Source organism: Neofelis nebulosa, chromosome 6 (assembly GCF_028018385.1).
Source record: "Neofelis nebulosa isolate mNeoNeb1 chromosome 6, mNeoNeb1.pri, whole genome shotgun sequence".
Lineage (NCBI taxonomy): Eukaryota > Metazoa > Chordata > Mammalia > Carnivora > Felidae > Neofelis > Neofelis nebulosa.
The window spans coordinates 26,417,669-26,440,331 of record NC_080787.1 but is presented as its reverse complement, the minus strand read 5'-3'; the positions used below and the strand labels follow the sequence as shown (position 1 = coordinate 26,440,331).

At 40.6% G+C, this 22,663-nt stretch overlaps 1 protein-coding gene and 1 non-coding gene across 21 annotated transcripts in view; both read left to right on the top strand.

Moving 5' to 3' along the window:
- The window catches only part of FARS2 (phenylalanyl-tRNA synthetase 2, mitochondrial), a 632,301-nt gene that overhangs the window by 442,114 nt on the left and 167,524 nt on the right, over positions 1 to 22,663 (top strand). The window contains exon 9 of one of the 20 annotated variants that reach the window (XM_058733126.1): positions 20,051 to 21,365. The exons of the other annotated variants lie outside the window; for them this stretch is intronic. Within the exon in view, the coding sequence (XP_058589109.1) occupies positions 20,051 to 20,117 (67 nt within the window). The 3' untranslated portion in view covers positions 20,118 to 21,365. Of the gene's footprint in view, positions 1 to 20,050; positions 21,366 to 22,663 lie in introns of those variants that run through there. 20 annotated transcript variants of the gene reach the window in all.
- Positions 8,340 to 8,530, top strand: LOC131515640 (U2 spliceosomal RNA). The gene has a single exon (XR_009263689.1). It is a non-coding gene; the product is annotated as a U2 spliceosomal RNA (small nuclear RNA).

Below are 22,663 nucleotides of genomic sequence, written 5' to 3'. Positions count from 1 at the left end.
ATTCATAGAATTATAGAATGTCAGACCCAGATGAGCCCTTAGCTCTGTTCAAAGCTCTTAGTTTGCAAATGGAGAAATGGAGACAGAGCAAAGAGAGGTGAAGACATCAACCACATTTAGTTAGTTTACATTTCTTTTTCTCTGAGTTTCCAGTAGGTAAACACACCTTGAGTGGGTTGATGAAGACAGATGCTCTCTCTTCTTAAACTGTGTTGGCTGCTGGTGACCACCTCTTAGAGCAAAAGAAGCACTTTCTGACATTGATGAGAAATTATGCCTGTGGTGTGTGTGTTTCCTGAGCTGCTGAGTTTTGTCTCCAACCCCCTGCTTTATTGTTTCCTGGCACACACTGCTTTCATGCCCGTCATCAGAGAGTTTCTCTCAGCTGTTCCTCAGCTCGACTCCTTCAGAAGTCTCTGTACGCTGACAATAAATAGTTGGTCTGAAAACAGATGAGAGGTTTTAAAATATGGCTTTTTCCCCCAAGGGATGATGTAGGGTTCAGTAGCTTCAGTTATGTTGAATTTTACTTATAAATGGGGGTGACTTGTATATAATGTGAGTTTTATTTGTCTTTTATACACAGCCACATTAACAAATATTTATGTTTGCTCTTGTACTGCTGGACAGCGACAGCAAATATAAATGATATTGCACCAGTTTAAGTGTGGGACTGACTTACCCAAATGTCTGTATGACAGTGAAATAGCCAGCCAATTGATCATTTTGGTCAGATCATCAGAGAAATCAGTGGGAAAAGAACCCCTAAAACCTAACTAAATGAATTGATTTTTTAGGTGGTTTTTACAGCTTGATTCAGGCAAAACATTTCAAAAAGAATATTATAAATATATATATTTATATAAATATAAAGAATATTATAATAAAGAATATTATTTAGAAACAGCTGAAGCAAAAAGGTGTGGCTTTGAAGACATATCCAAGCTGGAATCCTGGTTTTACCTTTTGGTTGCTGTATGCCTTGATCAAGTTACTTAACTTCTTTGGGTCTCCGTATGCTCACTTGTAAAAATGAGGATAGTAATACTTACTGGGTAGTGTTTTCAAGAGAGTCGTGTTTAAATAATAAATCTGGAGTACCTAGCACATACCTGAAACAAACAAACAAATGTTAATTCCCATCCTGCTGTGGGAATCATTTTATAACACCGTGTCCACATTGTTATTCGGGCCTTCACGGAGAGAAGCTTGAGCAGCTTGTACTCGGTGTTCATCATCAGGTCCTGTAAGAAACAGCCATATGCAATGTGTTACCGAATGTCCAACAGGAAGATTGCTGAGGATCTTATCCATTATTATCCTTCAGTACCCCCTCTATAAAACCTTCTGTGAGAAATGTCTTAAGAGTTAACTGCCAAGAAAAACCTGGCTTGCCTTAAGGTGCAGGTAAATTTAATCTTAAGAATTATGTTACTCACCACTTTCCCTTTCACTCTGGTGGGGAAGAGGCTCAGGGCTGGGGGTGAAGGTCATCCGGCTCCACGCAGAAGCCTTCAGAGCTTGCTGTTTGCATTGCCCTCTTTCCTGATCTCTGCAGGCCTACTCCTCCTGAAATTTCCCCTCCCCACACTGTTCTGTCAGGAGAGAGGTGCCACTAGATGGATTTCAGCCACAAGTCTGGACTTGCTGAATCCTGCCCTATGAGCCTCTCCTGCCCCCTGTGGGCTCTTGAGAGAATCAGCTGAGAAGGCAGCCTAACAGAGGGGATGCTGGGCTAGCACCTTGTCAGCTTCAACAACACCCAGCACCCCAGTCCAGAGCTGGTGAAGGACAAGAGGGTCTGAGTTGGCCAAAGCACCCTTGTACCCCATTCTCAACCCACACCTGCAGGTCTCTCTTTGTATTTGCTCATATGGCTCATGGCCTCTGGAGGGAGGGAGTGGGCTGAAATGAGTCCGGCTTGAAAAGGCGTCAGTGGAATACTACGTGGCAATGAGAAAGAATGAAATATGGCCTTTTGTAGCAACGTGGATGGAACTGGAGAGTGTGATGCTAAGTGAAATAAGCCATACAGAGAAAGACAGATACCATATGGTTTCACTCTTATGTGGATCCTGAGAAACTTAACAGAAACCCATGGGGGAGGGGAAGGAAAAAAAAAAAAAAAAGAGGTTAGAGTGGGAGAGAGCCAAAGCATAAGAGACTGTTAAAAACTGAGAACAAACTGAGGGTTGATGGGGGGTGGGTGATGGGTATTGAGGAGGGCACCTTTTGGGATGAGCACTGGGTGTTGTATGGAAACCAATTTGACAATAAATTTCATATATTAAAAAAAAAAAAAAGAAAAGGCGTCAGTAACATACCACCCCTCATATTTATTCTTCATTTTCATTCATTTCTAAACGTTTTTTATTATATATTTTCTCTTGTAAGCCTCTTTAAGGCAAGAAGTGAAAACATGAAGCTTCACAGATCACATATACCAATTAAATGTAGCATGTTAATGACATATGCACTTAAATATGGGTGATTCTGCCCTAAAGGCACATGTATACAAAGGGTATGCAGTGGCCAGGGCCAGCCCGAGGCAGTTTGGCTATTCGTCAAGTCATAGTTAGGTTCTCCTTCTTGAATCCCATAAATCAATACCAAACAAATTAACTTTCATTGAACAGGCAGTATACCTCACTAATCATTGCAGATATCACACTGCAGGAAGTCATCTGTTTACAGGGCTGTGTCTCCTACTCAGCTCTTAGCTTCTAGAAAGCAGAGACCAAGTCTTATTGTTCTTTACATTTATAGTACTCAGCCCACAACTGATGCATAATAAATGCACAAGGGATGAGTGAATAAGTGAGAATTTTTCAAATGGGGAGATTATTCAGAACAAATGAAGTATAGAATATCAGAATATTTTATGAGGAATGGCAGTTTAAGTTGTTATTACTTGTAGGTACTTTGAGAAACACAGACTGTTCCCCTAACCAAATGCTACTGAGTAAGATCCTGCTTTAATGGATAGATAAACATGATTTCTCATTAGCATGCATAGCACTGAAGCCCAATTTTATGTTGTTGTTGTTGTTTTTAAATAAATACACTTTATAAGTGTTTCCATGTATCTTTTCTCTCAAAAAGCTTATCATCTGACCTACAGTGTTCAATTTCTTAGCCGGCCCTTTTCTACTGACAATATAAAAGTTTCAACTGGGACTCTCCAAAATTATTACTAATTGTTAATGAAGATGAAGTTAGGTGGTTCTACCAGATTTATATTTGCCTGAAACATTTTTATTTTTGGTGTCCCTATTGCGTCCATCCGACACTACACATTCAGCAGCCTACAGTCTATGCCTGACTATACAAAAGACTCGAATGTTCACACACTATAATAAATAGTGAGTGTCAGTGAACTTGTTATGGTAAATGCTTAGGTAATTACTTTCTGCCTTAGTTAGGGGACGTATGGTGGCATAAGCTAAAATTATTCCATCTCGAGACAAACCCTGAGGTGGCTGTTAGAGTTAAATATAATTCATTTGCAGCATGTTTATTATAGTTAAATTTAACTAATTTAGGGCCTGCTGCTGGCCAACAGCTGAGGAGGAGGAAGTTTCAGCGTCCATGAGTTCCTCAGAAAGAAAAAATGAGGCTCCACGACTGAGCTTTCAGAACATGACGTAGGAGCTACTCCCACTCTGTCTCCGCTCTTCCTGTCCCCAGAGTTGGACGGCTTTGTTGCTCAAAGTGGTTGGTTAATGAGCTGTTCAGGCATTGAATTGTGTGGTGTGGCAACAGGAAATCTCAGCATTAAACTGGGGTTCTGTGCAGTTCTCTGTTTCTATTCAGAACTTCCTGAAGTTCCAGAAAGAACCCTTATATCCAGCATCATTGTGATAACAGATTTCTCTGTAGATTATTAGCCCCCTCCTTTCATTAACCACTTCCTTTCAGAGTCATAGGGCCAGTTTGGGTATTATTTCTCCCTAGGCCTTCCAACCTAAAAAAGTGTTTACTCTGGAAAAAAATAGAAAAGAAGGACTTCCTCAAAGAACCAAAAACATGTTTACAGAGAGTCATTTACCTTTTAAAAATGTTTCCATCAAAGGAACACTTTTTAGAGTAGAATTTGTGTCACGAGAGATCTCCAAAGCTAGATGGTTTACTCTACCAATGGCGGTGAGGGGACATGCACAGGAGAAACCACACGAGTGTGGAGAGGTGAACACCTATGAGCCTTCCACTTTTGTCCAAGAATTAAAGTTAAGACTCGCTGTAGGTGGGCTGTTCCCCTGAAGATAGGGACGGTGCCAGGAGAGGAAACAAAATTCCAATCATCGTGAGGAATGAGGATTTGAGGAAAACACTGTCCTAGTTTTCAACAAAAATATCATGTATCTACTTTGGAAACATGTGTGCTGTTCTGATCACTCAAGAGAAGGTGGCATTTGGAGAAACTCCAGAGAAGGATGAGTGGATGAACACAGGAGTCAGTAGGTGGCTATGTGAGAGTTAGGAAACAGCAGAGCCCCTTCAGTGGGAAGATAAGAGCACAAAGACAGCATCGAAGTATGTGGAGTCTCAGGCAGGTTCACTGGGGTCAGGACAGTCTCCTTCACCAGATCCAAAGTACAAAGCCAGCAGGGCAGACCACACTCACCCACACCCGCAGTCCCCAAGACTCCCCCCAGCACACCTGGCCCAGCCTCACTAACCGGCCACTCCAAATGTCACTATTAAGCGTACCAAGGCCAGGCTTTCTGATTCTCAGGCTGGCGTTCTTTCCACTGTGCACCACAGTTGCTTTCCTTGGACCCAGACTCTTCTGAAAACTTCCCTCTTCCATTTTGATCAGATCAATTTTGGTCATGAGAATGATTTGTGACTTCAATGGGCAAACTATGATATAAAAAGTAAACTGTATAAGTTACATAATTTTGGGGGCAGTTAACTTTTCCTGAAGATTTAGTTTAGGCTATTAAAATTCAGGAAAACATAATATAGCTTCTCTGTACCTCCCCTACCCCCCCCCCTCCTTAAAAATAGCATCTGAAGTCTCAATGTAGCTGAGTCACTACTTGGTGTGATCCAGGGCTAGGTTGCAACTGGACCTGTCAGAATGAGGCCACAGTGATTCATGACAGAAACGAAGTTTGGTTGCCACTGACGACATGTGTTCCTTTCTGTTTTTGGAATTTGGCAACACCGTGTTTTGCCTTTGGAGTAGAAACACCTTTGCATGGTGATAGTAATGGGATGACACAAGCCACTGCCATGAATGCACCCTCTGTGCCCTCCCGCTGTGACATACAGAATCCCTAGCCAGTTAGGGCAAAACATGGGTAATTAGCATAACTAAAGACCTATGGAGACTATAACTGGGCAGGAAGTTTATCACATCTACCACTGCAGCTCAATACTAAGTCAGTCTACCAGCCAAGTGTTCCAGCACCTTCTTTGTGCCCCAAACTGTGCTTCCCATTGAGAAGAGACAACATAGACTGAATAGATGTGTCCCTACCCTAAAGGAACTTGAGGAAACATAAACCAGTGACAGCAGCAGCTTGTACTTCCCATGTTGATTCTAACAATATTTGTGTCTGCTTCAAACCAGCTTTGTACATTGAGGGCGAAAGCCTCATCTTGTGCTCGTGCATGGTGCCTGGCATGAGGTCAGTCATGCTTGAGGAACTGAAGTGCACGGGTACTACCTATAGTACCTGCTTGCCTCCCTCTGTGCTCAGGACTCAGCACACCATTCCTCCATGCCCATCTCAGGACACAGATTTGGGCCCGTCCACCCTGGTGCAATGTCCAGAGGAGGGAGAGGAGAGACATGTCAGTAAGGACACAGTTACAGTGGCTTTATTTAAAAAAAAAATTTTTAACATTTATTCATTTTTTGAGAGTGGGAGAGACAGAGCATCAGCAGGGGAGGGGCAGAGAGAGAGGAAGACACAGAATCAGAAGCAGGCTCCAGGCTCCAAGCTGTCAGCACAGAACCCAACGTGGGGCTCGAACTCACGGAGCGTGAGATCATGACCTGAGCTGAAGTCGGACGCTTAACTGACTGAGCCACCCAGGTGCCTCAACAATGGCTTTATTCTAAAAGTGGGACTTGGACAGTAAAGAATTCTGTGCTCTCCAACACTGGTGGAGAATTTAGCCAAATTTATGCTAACTGGACTTGTGCCAGCTCTTTTGAAGTGAGGGGCAGATATAATAATCGTGGGTGCTTTCCAAGAAATCAAGCTACTGCTTCACTGCAGTGCTGACGATGCTGGTTTCAGACAACGTCAAATTTATGGAGAGTGTAGAGCAAAGCTTCCGAAATGGGGTGCCTTAGGACACAGATGTACACACACACAGGTGTGCCAACATCGTCATCTCCAGAGCTCTTTGGACACCTAGATATGCCTGCAGGATGGCATGGATTTATAGATGAATATAAATACAGACATAATGTGTATAATGTGTGTATACATTGCAGAAGACTAGAAGACTATACAAGATGTCAACTGCTTGTGTCTGGATGGTAGGATTATAGTATCCTTTAATTTTGCTTACATATTTATTTATCTTCATTTTTATATAATTTATATGAATTAACCATATAACTTTTTAAGTCAACCAAATGCTAACCAAAATGTTGAAGACTTGCCAAGTTTTTTGGCCCAGCCAAAGATTCATGTATATATTATATTCCAGCACTGACTTAGAAACTGTTTGTCCTCTTTTTTTTTTTTTTTTTTTTTGTCATTTTAAAAATGACTATTTTCAGTTGGTGCATACTCTTCAAAAAAAAAAATAAAAGAAAGAAATGGGAAAGCCGGTGTCACAAATCAGAGAAATGTTGCATGTTGACAGATTCACACCACTTATTTTCTTTGTATCTACTGGCCCAAACTGGTAACAGCCCAAACTTTCTCCATTTGTAAATATTCTCCTAAAGGCCACTTCCTTTTGTGTTTGATATCTGGATTAAGAGAAGACCCTGATGGTCAGATGTTAGTTCCAATTCGCCCAACTACAGGGGACACTGATGCTTGGCCCCTGGAGGATGTTCAAATACCCTGAAGCAATAGGCTGGGAAATCTTGTTTCTATCCTCATCCTCCACTTATCGAGCAACTATAGACAAGGGGTACTGATTTGACTGTTATATTTTATGGCACGTGAAATTTATGAAATGTTTACAGTCATTCATACTTGTTTTGTTCAACAGTTCTGTGAATGCCCAATTTCTTTTTGCCTGGGCTCAGATTCTTAAGCAGGGGTTAGAAGCACGATATTTGCCTTTTTCTCACATTGGAATGCTTGTAACCTAAATAAGATCAATGTTGTTGTTCTTCTGGGAGAAGCACTATTTTAGCCCGTTTTCAACGTTATAAAGTATAAAATACTTCCATATTTGGAACTCTGACATTTTGTACTCAGGGAGATTTTTTAAAGATTGTCTGGTCCTGTTCCTTCATTATACAAATGAAAAAGTTAAGACCAACACAGTCAGAGGGAAATGTCCAAAGTCCCAAGAAGTGGGTAGTGGCAGGGCTAAGGCCAGAGCTTAGTTTTCTTTTTACTACTTCTATTCTGTACTTTTTACCTAATATTTCCCAATTATTATGGGTAACTAAAATATTTTCTAATCTGCATTTTTTTAGGGAGAAACGAAATAAAAAGCACAGTATCTGGCACAACATGGTCAATAAATATTTGGTGAAGAAGGTATGGATAAGCTTGCATATATTCACCTATTGAGTCAGTAAAAACTATAGCACGTTTGCAGACACAAACACATAGATTGGTAGGTAGGTAGGTAGGTAGATGGGTGGATGAATAGATAGATGACATATAGTGGGTAATAAGTAACTGGTAATGGCACGTGTGTTCTCAGCACAAGGATTTAGTCACCATGTGTCCCCAGTCTACATGGCTCTCTTCAAAGGAAGAGGTTCTGGAGAGGAATGACATGAGATTCTAGGAAACAGAAAATATACTCCTTTTCATTGAAAACCTAGCAGAATTGCTGAAGTCATAAAGCCATATGCAACCTGTGTGCATGTGTCTTGTTATCTGTATAATGTTGTCTACAGTAACTGTTTAGTCACAAAATATGTCACCTGCCATTCCACTTGTACCACCTATAATGTTGAAGAGACCTATTAAATTAGGGTAAGTCATAGGGGAAGTGTAGTAAGAACATCACCCGGTAATTAAACAGTATATCTTGATTTTGGAGTTGTGCTTCCAAGTTTCGTTTATTTTACAAGAGTAACTTAGAAACATTAGAAAGAGTAACTTAGAAAATTAGAAAACATTACAAGAAGAGCTAATCTTCACCAAAACAGAGTGAACAGTTTAGAGATAAAGAACACAATCACTTCTCGGCCTTTTGACTAAGATCAAGTGTAGTATCTGTTCTTATAAGTTTACAGATAAAGAACACAAACCAGGACAAATACATAAATACCCTACAGAAGAACATTGTTTTCCTCATGTTTTCCATTGGTTAACATATCCGGCAGGAAGTTAAATTTCATTTTCTTTTCTGTGTCACAGAACATGTTTTCTTAATCACCTTCTCCACATATTGAACAACATCTTGATGATAACTGTGGCATATGCTACATTGAAACTATGGCAAAAATCATCCTTTTTCTCCCACCTAAGGGAAATTTCACTTTTTTTATTGAATGAAGAAGGCATTTAAAGTATTAAATTAAAATAAAGTCTATTCAATTTGGTTAGGCTCATATAAAACTAATAAAAGCAGTCCAAACAACCTGACTGAAGTTTGCTACAGAAAAGTTTAATTAACACACTCCATTTAAGTATGTAGGAAGATTTTCTAAATGATACGTAAAGATGCTAGCCTCACTAATCAAGGAAAGTCACTTGAATGGAACATTAGTTGAATGAGGGGTGTCTATACTCGTCTATTATTGATGAGTTCTTTATTTGATTCGTCTTTTTCTCTCCTTCATTCTCCTATTAGGCCCTCATTAATTCAACTGGACTTTGTATTTGTTAAATACAAATGTAATATCATACACATTAGGCCAGCTATATATCCAGAAATACGCATTTATATAATCTTCCATTTTTAAATCATGAGACTAACAGTATATTTTATTGCACATGAATCTGCTGTCCTAGTTTAGGATCTGCTTAAATTCTCAATAACATCCTCATAAAAGGATTCAGGGAGCACAGCTAGCCATAAGGACATTTATGGTGTCACATTAAGGTAGGATGTATGCCATGTGCCTTGTGATAATACATTAAATGATTCAAATAGGATTTTATACAAAGATCAAAGCAGTTTAGAAAATTGTAGATGGAGCCATAATTCTGCATGCAAAAGTCTCATTTTGTTTATATCTATTAAACTCTCCCAAACTTAATAGGACTTAGTCTGTGCTTTTATACTATATTAGTGAGAAAAAATCCTTATGGTCAACTTTCTGTGAATGTATGCTTCATCTTGCCTTGGTGGTAATGACTGCAAGATTCCCTCTCTCACCCTTGTATTGTCCCATGATATTTGCTGCTTCCTGAAGTCAATATAGACAGACTCGAGCCAACTTAAATGTTGTCTCAATATTTGCCTAGTACAAAGAAAATTCCATTTGAGAAATCCACAGAGCATAGTCATTCCTGGAACAACCAAGAGGTGGTTATTACTTTTGGAAAGAATTACTTTGCCCTGCTTTACTTTAACAGTGACCAAAATAGATCTTTAAAAATCTATCTCAAATTCAGAGGCATATGTATATTTAAAGTGCCCACACGTCGAGATTGTTGCTCATTAGTTTCATGAGCGGATATTCTTTTAGTTAAAAAAACATTTGAAATGCATAACTGAAGATGATTAATTTCATATAATTTATATTTGTGAATCAAAAGATACTCTTATCAAACCATGTATCTTTTTTTTTTATGAACATGGTGCAAACGCTGATAATCAAAGTCACCATAACTGAAAAGGACTGGTCTGTAAGATAGTCATGAAGTAGCTAACATTTGTGTTCAGCTTTCTTACATTTCCTTCTTCTCTCTTTCAACAAGTTCTTTCTTCCCACCTTTGCCCCTTTACACCATAGTATCTGTTAAGAACTTGGCAATGGGCCAACATAATAAAATTCCATTAGCCAGACTTCTCTAACAACAGAGTCGTTAGGTTCCAAAGACTTTCTAACAATTAGAGCCACAGCAAAAAGACACAGGCAGGTGCCTTTGATAATCAGTCCATGTGTGTGTGAGGAAGTCCTGCAGGTGCTAGATGAATCCCTGTTAGGAATATTGGCCTGGCAACACTGCTTTGGGAAATTAACCTGGCTTCAGTGAGTAGGACAAGAAGAGTAGGCACCCACCCCTGGAAGAGGGACAAGCAAGGGACTGTCGCCAAAGCCCAGGGTCATTGTTCCTTCTCCCGTGTGCTTGTGTATGATTGTGTATTCTTTTTTTTTTTTAATGTTTATTTATTTATTTGTTTTGAGAGAGAGATAGAGAGCAAGTTGGGGAGGGACAGAGAGCAGGAGACAGAGAATCCCAAGCAGGCTCTGCACTGTCAGCACAGAGCCCAGTGTCGGGCTTGAACTCACAAACTGCAAGATCATGACCAGAGCCAAAAGCAAGAGTTGGACGCTTAACCGACTGAGCCATCAGGTGCCCTGAGTGTGTATATACATTTCTAACACTTCTGGTTTTGCTTTGCACTTGTTTGAAATGTCTACGTGTCTGTTTCATCCACTTGGTGGTGAAATTCCTGAAGGCAGGAATTCTATCTTGTTCCCAACACAAAAGAGGCACTTAGAAAATGGGTGTAGAATGAATGAGTGAATGAATCAGTCTGTCAAGCAAACAGTTCATTCAAGGGACACCAATGAGAATATGGGTTCAACTGATAATAATGAAAATTGCAAACAATGGATGGATGTGAAATACATAGAGGTAGAAGTAAGAAAAATAAGTGGTCGATGCCTCTAGGGCTTGGGCTGAACAAAAGGGAGAACAAGAGTGGCAATGGGTTAAATGGGGAACTCTACAAGAGAAATTTCATGAGGGAAGTTGACAATATCCTTTCAGACAAGTTGAATAAAAATTGACAAACTGGGTATCAAAAATCTTTTCCTCAAAGAAACAGTCCCTAAGTGTGCCTCTGACACCTGTCTTACATACCCAACCCAATTTCTTGGAGATCTAAGATAGATTACTTACCAACAGAAAGAAACTATTTTGTAGATATGGTAGATGTATATGATTTAAAGAATACTTCCATCAATTCTTTAAAAAAAATTTTAATGTTTATTTTTGAGAGAGAGAGATACAGAGCATGAGCTGGGAAGGTGCAGAAAGAGAGAGGGAGACACAGAATCCAAAGTAGGCTCCAGGCTCTGAGCTGTCAGCACAGAGCCCAAGGCAGGGCTCAAGCCCACATACCACAAGATCATGACCTGAGCCAAAGTCAGACAATCAACTGAGCCACCCAGGTGCCCCAAGAACACTTCCATCAATTCTTGAAGGTCACCATCCTTTGTAGACTTGGGGGCAGGTAAGGGATCTAGAAAAGCTGAGACTGATGCCTTGAGAAGGTTCTCACAACCCGATAGAAGCCCATCCTATAGTAAGGTAACTGCTGGCAGGGGTCAGCCACCTAGGACTTATGTCCTTTAAAGGTACTAAATCCACATCAGAGAAGACACTTATACTTACAATCTATGCTATAGATTGTGTGCCCTGAGCCACCACTGGAGATAGCCTCTTAATATCTAAATAAATAATGTTCGAGGGAGGAGATTCACCTCATTTCATACCCAGCCATCCTTTAGTAGCTCGAGGGCTTCTTGGGCACTGTTTCTGCTGTCTGATAGCCTCTGGAGCCCCAAACATGTCTCATTCCTACATCCTCTAGAAATGCCAAAGAAGGGTCTACCTTAGCTAGGTGATATGTAAGCTAGGAGGAATGTATCCTGATATGTGCACATTAAAGTCTGTGAATTACAAAGAGGATATTTTAAATAATTCATTTTCAGTTTTCAGCCCCTCATTCCTCAAAGTTTTAGAGTGAGCCCTCTAAATTTCCCAAGGACTCCCCTGAAAGTTCTAGCAGAGGACAGGATGCAAAGGTATCTGCTGTGTGTTTTCTTGAATTTTGTCCATTGTCTCTCTGATATCCTAATGAATTAGCCTGCAATCTTGTCTTGACCCAAAAGTGGTGCCCCTTGGATCAGAAGGAATGTCTAAAACACATTGATCTGTGGTTGGAATAGTAAACTAAGCTCCAGGAACATCCTGCCAGAGGCCTGTCCTTAGGAAATTGTCTCAGATTTTCTTGCTGGTGAAGGATGATATGCTGCACCTGACCTTCTGTTGAAAGCCAGAAAACAAAGAGGAGAAAGCAAGCCTTTTACTTTCTAACATTTCCTTCAGGCTATACTTTCTTAGGGTTGATACCCTCTATATCTTTAGAGACCATATCTGCAAGACATTAAAACTAGGTCCTCAAAATGAGTGGTCACCAGCCTGTGGTTATAACCAAATATGCCCTCAGGTCGCAAGCCTTCTCTTACCCTTTCCTTTAAAATCCAAACAAAAATATTCAGCTGTATGCAACCATCATGCCCTGTGGAGTTTCTGCAGATCTCATGGGGATAATCATGCCCTCCTCTAGCTCTTGTTTCTGGCTCTTTTCTCCAGCACCCCTACGGTCTTGGCAACACTCCACAGGTTGTTGGCTTCATGACATTGATCACTGCACCTCCTTTTAAGTCCTCAGGATACCCTAAGTGGTGCAGTGACTTATAAGAGATTGGAAATAATGGAGAGGAAACTAAAACTGAATTTCTGCATCACAGTTGTGACAGTCAATCAGTGATTTGTCACCACAGTGAATCACTTACTGGCCATCTCTTGTCTTGTTTCTGGAGTAACACCAGGAAGTAGCTGTCTCTTTAGAGGAAATTTATTATTTCCTGGCTTCTCCCTAGTGCCTGCTCTTTCCTAAACTCCCATCTCTTTGGCCTGACCCAAGGAAGCTTCCACAAATCGGTTTCTTTCATTACAACCCCTTATGTGGATATCCTTTTACTTAACTACTAGAGTGGTTTAGCTTCCTCTGTTTCATCTTCCCTGTTCTTGATGATAATAATAATAATAATAATAATATGAATAATAATAAGTTGATTAAAGTGTTTTCCCAAACTACAGGCTTCTTCTCCCTCTGTAGCAGAATTTTATCTTTAAACCCAATGTGGAAATAGCTGCATCTGGGTGTAAGTTAACAGCAATTGTATCTTTCTGCTACTTAATGAAATTTTGATTTCAACCAAGTCCAGTGGCTACCATTACAGTGTAGCTCAGATGCTGAGACTGAGTGAGGTCATGAGAAACAGCTGCATGGTCAGCACACTTGCGTGCTCTTGGACATGGCGTAAATGTAGGCAAAGTTGTATTTCAGTCCACAACCTTGAGAAAAGGTGCCCTTCCAACAGGAAGACTCATAACCAGGCAAACAAGACTGTAATTCTAATGGTAAAAGTAGCCATGGGTTATGTAGTCATCCAAACCACTAGCAGGTCCAGTTGTCCCCCACCATTGTTTATCCACAGTGTCACAGAGAGAAGGATTTAGGGTAGATATCTCTATCAACAATAGAGGTAAGACCTAATGAAAGTGGTAAATGAGAATTATGGTAAACCAGAGTTAAAAACCAAAGCAGTACTCCCTGTATTTCTCACATAGCTACTCTCTGGTTCATTTCCCTGTCCCGTCTTTCTGCCATCATCACCACAGACAGCTGGTGTGGAAGATGATTGATTGTTGTCTTTTTATTATACTTCTTCTAGAAAATTCACCAGGTACTCATAGATCCACCTGAAACTAATGTAACATTGTATTAACTATACTTCAGTTTAAAAAGAACCAAAACCAAACAAAATTAAAAAAAAAAAAAACTGCCCTAAGGAATTTATTTGAGAAGAATTCAAAGAGTTCTGCATTATTATTTATAAGAAAATTTGGGAACAACCTGTATGTTACCCACGGAGAAACAAATCAATTCTGCTTTCCTCATCTGAACACAAAGAACTATTTTGCACATATTCAACACTGTGTTACTTTAAATAATTGTTAGAGACATTGAACAAAAGGTTCACAATATAGTAGGTTTAAAGGTAAAGAGTAGGCTAGGTGTTGTAATTCTACTTTTATGTAGATTGATGTATCCGTAAGGGAGAGCACGACAAGCACACGTGTCACAGTGGCCAGTCCAGCTCACAGGACTACAGGGGATTTTTACTTTCTTCTTCATACTTTCCCATGTTCCCCAAGTTCTTGCCAATGACTATTTCGCCTATACACCAAGAGGGGGAAATGTTTAAAGAAGAAAAAGAAGAAAACCGCATAACTTTACAGCCACTTATCGAGCATTTTAACAATAATCCTCAAGATATACAAGCCCTTTCTTCCCCCTCTGACTCTGACTGATTCATCCCCTAACAAACTGCTGACTGTTTTCTCAAGAGAGCAGAGGAATAAAATAGGCTCTGACTGGCGCCTGTATTAAAGTCTTTCCAGCAGCCTTACAGCTGCTGCCTCTTCCGTCCTCTTCCTCCTCTGGTGCCTTTTCCTGAGTCTGGCTACACTTGGCCAATGGTTGAAGTCATTCTTTCATAAATAATTTGTGCAGTGATTTGGAGCTTTCTGACGACAATCTACAGTTTGTTCCAATAAACTGATGCAATAGAGAGAATTTGGGCTGCTCTGTGACAGACATCATGCAGTTGGGTTGATTCTCTGCCCTGGTCAGAATATGGGTTTGGTTCTGCTGAACTTCTGATCCTACCTCAATTTATGTGGTGTTTTTACTTTCAGTGAACTCAGTGGCCAAATGCCCCAAAGAGGCGAGGTGAGTTATATAGCACGGCACCTTGATGGAATATTACATAGTTGTTAAAAATTACAAAGACTGGGTTGCAACATCAAAAAAGTGTTAAAAAATGTAAAATAGGAAACAAATCAATACCTATATGTGGTTACGACAATGTAAAAGTATATACTTGTATTTTGAAAGGGATAGAGGAAACATGAGGAAATGAAAATAATTAATTTGATGGCAGATGATAGAAATTTTTAAAATTCAGCAATGTGTGTTTACTGGGCACCCACCATATGCCTGACACCATGCTAGCCATGTCTATTTTTATTTTAATATTTACTTATTTTGAGACAGAGAGAGCAGGGGAGGGGCAGAGAGAGAATCCCAAGCAGACTAAGCACTGTCAGCGCAGAGCCCGATGCGAGGTTCGAACCCATGAACCATGAGATCTTGACCTGAACTGAAATCACGAGTCAGACACTCAACTGACTGAGCCACCCAGGTGTCCTGTCCTGTCTATTGTTAAAATTTAGTTCTATAATATTTAATAATATAATATGGTATAGTATAATATAATATAATATTAGTATAGTATAATAATATAATATAATATAATATAATATAATATAATATAATATAATATATTAATGTAATGCAGTTTCTAAAGAAATGTAAAGTAGTGTGGTGGAATTCATCTTTGTAGATGTTACTGTGGGCACTATTGATTGCATAAAGGGTACCCTTAATATACCATTCTTTTCCACACTGGATCCAGGAAAAGTTTATGCTGCTGGACTATAATATATCTGTTGAGTCCTCAGGGAGCCAGATATGGCCTTTCTCACATCTGCTGCATGTTATTCTTTCACACACACACTTAGCGGATGGGTGCCAGGTTCTGTTCAGGTGTGGGCAATACACAGGGACCAAGACAACAGGGCTCTGTCCTCAAGGGGCTTCTGGGCTATTGGGAAGGACAGGAAATAAGTTCATTGGCAGTGTGATTTCAAGTAGTGATATGTACAGTGAATGACAGTAGAGTACAGAGACAATGAAGCAGAAAGCAGTAGCTTATTTTCAGGAGAGTCAGGGAAGATCCCCCTGAGAAAACAGGGAAGTGAAAGAGCAGCCAGGCAAAGTCTGGAGGAGGTGGAGGGAAAAGGTTAGGGAAAGGCCCTGAGACAGGAACTAAGTTGGTACGTTTGTGAGATGCAGTGAGTCAGAGAAGCTGGTGAGCCTGGGAACTCTGTGAGCCACAACATGGAAACTTTTCTAAGTATGACGGCAAGTTTTAAGGAGTGTTAGCATGGTTTCTACTTGGGTAGAGAATGGACTGTCAGGTGGAGGAGAAACAGAGGACAAGCTGCTGGTGGGTTAGCAGTCCAGATGAAAGGTGAAGGAAGTTTGGCATGGGAGGCTGGCATAGGCATGGAGGGAAGGCCTGTTATGAAGGCAGAGCACATGGGACATGAGGAAGAGTCAGGACACAAGGATGTCTCCTAGGTTTAGGATTGAGTCACCAGGTGAATGGTGATGATGTGCTAGGAGGGAGGAACAGTAGGGTCTGTTATTTTTTTTTTTATGTTTATATATTTTTGACAGAGAGAGAGAGAGAGAGAGAGAGAGCGCACAAGCAGGGGAGGGGCAGAGAGAGAGGAAGACATAGAATCCAAAGCAGGCTCCAGGCTCTGAGCTGTCAGCAGAGAGCCTGACATAGGGCTCGAACCCACAAACCATGAGATCATGACCTGAGCTGAAGTCGGACACTTAACCAACTGAGCCACCCAGGCACCCCAATTTCTGTTATTTCCTAGTGAAAAGATTACTTAGATCTGATCTAGGTCAGTCTGGAATATGCTGCTAATTCCCAGAGTTCTATGGCTGTATCTTCAAGGGTAGGAAAAGGGTTTCATGGGCCAATGGAGAGACTTCCAGCTTAGGAGCCCAGAAACCTGAGTTTGGTCTGCCTCTGCTATAAAACAGAAGTTTCATCTAGGACACATCATTTCACTCTCAGAATTAAAGTTTTCTGTATATCTGCCTTTCAGAGTTTTGTAAACTAAAGTCCGATACAGATACATAATGGTGTCATTCTTGTTACCTACACACTTGTATATATTAGCATTCCTGTTTAGAATCATGACCCAGAGCATGCATGAAAGCACAGGTCAACAGAGGATTGCCCCTGATTTGCTGACTCTTAAAAAAGCCCACTGATTCACCCCTGGCCTGTCGCCCAGCACCTGCTGCACCCCCATCACATGCAAACACTGTGCACTCGTCCTCAAAACAAATGACTTAGCAAGATCCGCTTCAAGAGTGAAACAAAAGCATATTCTAATGTATCCCTGAGTAAAAAATTAAATTTGCATTCTGTTCTCTGAGGACTCTTGCTAACTGAGGTAGTTGGTTGCTTTTCATTCTCACGACCCACCTGTGTTTGTTTCCAAGGGCCATTTCCAGGAGCCTTACCCTAGATTAAGCCAGCCATATAAATGAGAAGCCACAACAAGAAGCTGACTTCTCCCCTCCAAGCACTGCTTAATGGTCCTAATCAGCAAACTACTTTCTCCCTCTTAAGTAGCATCTTGAGAAGTCCCAGTACCTGTCACTTCAAGATGGCATCTTCTACAGTGAATGGAGAGGTGGAATAGGTTTTGAAAGGACAATTGAGGGAGCTAATCTAAACCATTAGGTGTTTTCTTGCTAACAGGAGCCTGATTCTATTACGTCTGTTAAAGGCTCTAATAATAAGACAGGTTTCTTGGGGCACCTGGGTGGCTCAGTCAGTTAGGCGTCTGACTCTTGATTTTGGTTCAGGTCATGGTCTCATCATTCATGGGATTGAGCCCTTCAGTGGGCTCCACACTGTGCAGAGCCTGCTTGGGAGTCTCTCTCTCCCATCTCTCTCTCTCTGCCCCTCCCCCTCCCCTCTCAAGTAAATAAAAACTTTAAAACAAAAAAGACAGGTTTCTTTGACTCCTAGTATTCTGTTTAAACTTAGCTCTAAAGTCACTCGAATTGCACGCTCACCAGCTAGGGGGGAAATGTTAAGCAAATAAAAAAAAAGTAAGCAGAGCCAGAGAGCAATTTCCTTTTATAATTTCTCTTCTTGAAGTGTTGAAACTCAGAATCCTTCACCTGAAACACTGTGGGGTTCACAGAGACTGATGACGGTGAGGAGCTCAATTCAAATGACATTAAGTGTGCGCAGAAGCATGGGGGACAGTCCTTGGAGGTCAGGAGCTGGCTAGCTCAGGAGGCACCTCACAGCCAGCTGAGGACAAAGGCAGAGCCATCCAGAATGTGGGCTGAAAGCAAAGGGGAAATGATCCTATTGTTTGGGGACAAAACCAATCAATAGTTTTTTTTTCACTTCTGCCATTTCAAGGAAAGTTTTTTTTCCTCGTATATGTAATTGCTTTTGCATAAAAGATTCATTATTTGTGAGCCAGGTACAGAAGCTGAGTTCCCCCTCGGTTTCCTGTGAGCCTCTCCGGTTCTGTGCCCCAGACCGTAGTATTGAACTGATATGGATTTATACACCCAACAGCTGGCTTCAGAACTTTCTGTCCAACCTTTCCAAGCAGCCCAGATTGTAAAACTAGAGGTAAACAGGCAGGCCTGTTTGAGACATCCTGAAAGCCACTATTGTAACGGGGTAGCTTTAATCTGGAGGTAGCTGACCTTGATGTGTGAGTACTGCGTGAAGAATGACATTTCCAGTAGCCTGACTCTCCCGTACAGAAAGCAGGGAGAATTTAGTTTGGGGGAGCGATTTAAGCTGGAGAGACTCTCTGGACTGGAAAGGGCATTTTAGATTCTGCCTGTCGTGAATAAAGCATCAGAGATTTCGGTTATGGCACACATGAGGATGAGAGGAGCTCACCGACTGGCCTCTCTAGGTCATGCTTGGGATCACCATGAGGTCATGTTCAAAGGCTTCCCAGGTGAGGCTTATAGTGGGTCTCTTACATCCTGTAGAAGTCTCATTGCCTTGACAGTATTTTCCCATATTTTCAGGTGTGAAAACCTTCTTCAGTTTTCTTAAGAATAGAGAAGCATAGAGACTATATTTTTAAATGCTATTAATTAGATTTAAGAACTTTAGAATACACTTCCTATGGCACCACTCAGTACATATTAAGATCACTTTCTACGAGCTCAGGACTCCCCTGGAAAATGGTGAAAATGACACCTGAGCTGAATTTATAGCACCTGGAAGCCTGCCTAAGGAAGACTGGGAGGAACAGGGAGGTTATTCTGTTTGTCTTATGTCACCGAGCATAGCTCCTGGGCTGTAGTGGATGCTCAGAAGATGTCCACAGAAATTAGGCAAGTTTCATATTGTTGATGATAACAGGCTTTGTTTCCATGAACCTTTTATGCTGTTGAAAATTGATCTCAGCTTCATCTTTTAAAATAATAACCAGCCATTGGTATGCCCTTTGGCAAGCCATGCAAACTCTTTTGGCCTCAAGTTTCCTTCTTCTTTCCATTGAAAGCTTAGCTAAACACTCTTCACCACACCCCAAGCTGGGCACTGAAGTCTTGTTCAGAATCTACCTTGATAATTAGATTTTTTTAAACCTTAGATGGAAGTAAAATAGACATGCAGAAGCTAGCAGGCTTAAAAAAATATAATGCTTAATGGTTAGAAAGTTTAATCTGTTTACTGCTAACCATCAGTAGGCAGGGGAATGCTAAATTATATATAACGTAATCCCCAAAATCTACTGTAATGGATGCTAATGTGAAAATGTATGTATACCAATATGTTGAGTTCATGCCGTATGAACATGTGGGGTGGGATGTGTCTGTGGCTATTTTGCATTCTTGCCTTGTATGTTGGTCCAGTTGTTTAAACATGTCATAAACACCAAGTCAGTGGTACTGTCACCAGGTCTACCACATTGCTACCAACCATGCCAGGTTTCATGGGGATGAAGCTCTTTATTCTACCTTCCCCGCTTTTTTGCCACCTGCAGTGAGGATCCTTATAAATTCAGGTTAATCAATACTGTATTTCCTGTTTCCCATCCAGAGTTTATTTTATACCCTGGATCAGAGAATTCATATTTCATCTACTTTGCAAAATAAATATTAATAATAACAATGTTATTAATGTGTTCTTTGGACACGATACCATCCTATGAGTTTACTTTTACATATATCAGATCCAGTCTGGCATTCGTCTTTATGTTCTCAGGATAAATGGTTTTCGGCTTAAACAGCCACAGAAGCAGCTGTCAACTGTTGTCAGCTGGAACCGATGAAAGAGAAAAATGCAGCATCTGAAGAGCAACTTGCAAGATGGTCTAAATATTTTATTTTCATTTTGGAAGACCCTCTCCAGATTTACCCCTTCACCACTAATCTTAGAGCAGCCTGATGACTTATGGGGAATCCATCGTTTGGCTTTTACGTGGAGAGTAACAGATGTATGACTGCTTCCCGACACAGGGCTGTTTAGCAGGATATTAATGGGCAGGGTGGCTAATCTGTTCACATTGTTCCTGCAGAAGTTTTGCAGTGCTTTGGGGAATCATTTATCCTCAGCAGTTGCAAGATAGCCTGTTTTCAAGTAAACCTAGGATAAAGATCTAGTTATTTATTGCTGTGTAACAAACTGCCCCAAAACTTTGTGGCACTGACTGTATTAAGTGCACAAATCCTTGTCTCTGTGCTGCAATCCTTTGAAGGTTCAAAGACTGGAAGTGGCTTGATGGCAGGGTGGAATCCTCGAGACTGGCAGCAGGCCTTGGCTAGGACTTGATGGGATTGGGGCTGGAGAACACCTGGCCCTCTCCACATGGCCTGAGCTTCCTCACCATTGTCATCTCTGGACCTTTAAACTCCTTATATATGGTAGCTGTTTTTGTGACCTAGCCTCAGAAGTCACATAGGCTCACTTCTGCTGGCCTCTGTTAGTGGAAACGGTCATAGAATCCATTTGTTTCCAAGAGGAGAGAACACAGCTTGCACCTCTCAAAGAAAGAACTATCAAGGTCACATTGGAGGAAGCACATGTAGCATGGACGATATCATTGCTGCCACCTTTGAGAAAATGATGGTGCTATATTCCGTGCACAGATTTCTGTAAAAAATGAATAATGGAGTTCTCTGGCTAAAATGTGTTTATAGAATGTGACTAATCCTGGAGTTTTTATTGCAGATGCTAAGATCAGTGTTGGTGGGCCCGGTACTAGAACAGTAGCTCTGAGTGCTCAGTTAACAATAGATACCCAACACATGTATTTTCTAGATACTTAAAACTTAAAATTGAGCCAAAAGAGCAACTGCCACTCTGAACAATTAGGTCATGACAACTAGGTTCACTTCTTGCTTGAATAACCCTGATGTTACAGTGCTTGGAGTGTGTAGGAAAAATAAATTCCTTCTAATAAAAATTGCTTGGGATTTGATATTCATTTAAGTGAGAAGTTTATTAAATAATTGAGTTCTCTGAAGAAATATTTGGTCTTCTTGATCTATGTAGCCATAATAAATAAAATCAGATAAGAGGCCGAGTGTGAAGGTGCAGAATAGACTGTCAATTAGATGTACATACGTGTCTCTCTTCCTACTGTAAAGAGGACTGTCAACCTGTGTGGTGCTTATGAATTCTCCTTTAATGAAAGAAGAGAATGGGAAATGCCATGTAAGTTTTTATACTTTTTAATTTCTTGTTTCAATTCTGTTCTTTGCTCTGGAGCAATTTCCTCCCTTCATTCTCATGAAAAGTAAGGTAAAGACATCACTCTTACTCAAAAGCTGTGTAACTGTGTAGTCATCACTGGGGTTTGTGTGCCCCCGCAGTCGTCACTGGCATTTGTGTGCCCTGAGCCATTTTGGTGAGCATAGATCCCCAAAATAATCAAAAGCTTTTAGATCCCAGGGTGCTCTAAGAACCGTGCTAAGAATGTATCGTGCATTACCACAGCAAACCAGGAGCTGAGCTCCTGGTTGGTGTGCTGGGATTCCCAGGGAAATGTGAATTCACCACTGAACTAGCTAGCACTCACGCCCTGGAGCTAAGTGATGGCAGTGTCTGAAATCTGGGGGAAGCAAGGCTACTATACTCCCTGTGTACAGTGCACTGAGTCACAACTTACATTGTTTTATTTGGTCTTCACAATCATCCATGAAGGTAGTGGCTTTTCTAATTTTACCGATGAGGAAATTGAAATTCTTGGAGAATGAGTAATTTGCAGAAGGTTGCACTGTATGTTAGTAATAGAGCCAGCCTCTTCAGCTACTTTCAGTGGTTTATACAGGTTAAATTAGAATCATTCCTTCCTTTCTTAGAAAAATAAACCTACTAGAAAACTCAGAAGCCATAAAGGAAAAGAGCGATGAATTTATTCACATAAAAATGTAAAACTTCTCAACAAGTGGATCAAGAACATATAACAAGAGGATGGGTGGGGAGGGAGAATTGACACACCATGATAAAAGACCACTTTTCTTAATGTAAGAAAGAGCCCTTGTCAGTCAGTGAGAGTAAGAAATACAGACTGCTAGTAAACATAGGAAAGTGTGCTCAGCCTCACTCATGGTTGGAGAAATATACAAATTAATAATTATGACTGACACTTTTTCAGTAGTTAGATTGGTAAAGATCCTAAAAGTTGATAATACTTAGTGCTGTCAAATGTATTGAATAACAGGTTCTATCCATCTACATTATTTGTGGAAGTACAGATAGGTATAATTCTTCTGGAAGGCAGTTTTCATGATAAGTACCAGTATTGAAAATACACTCACTCTTTAACCCAGAATTTACTCATCCCATAAATATCTTAATAGTGGTATTTAAAGA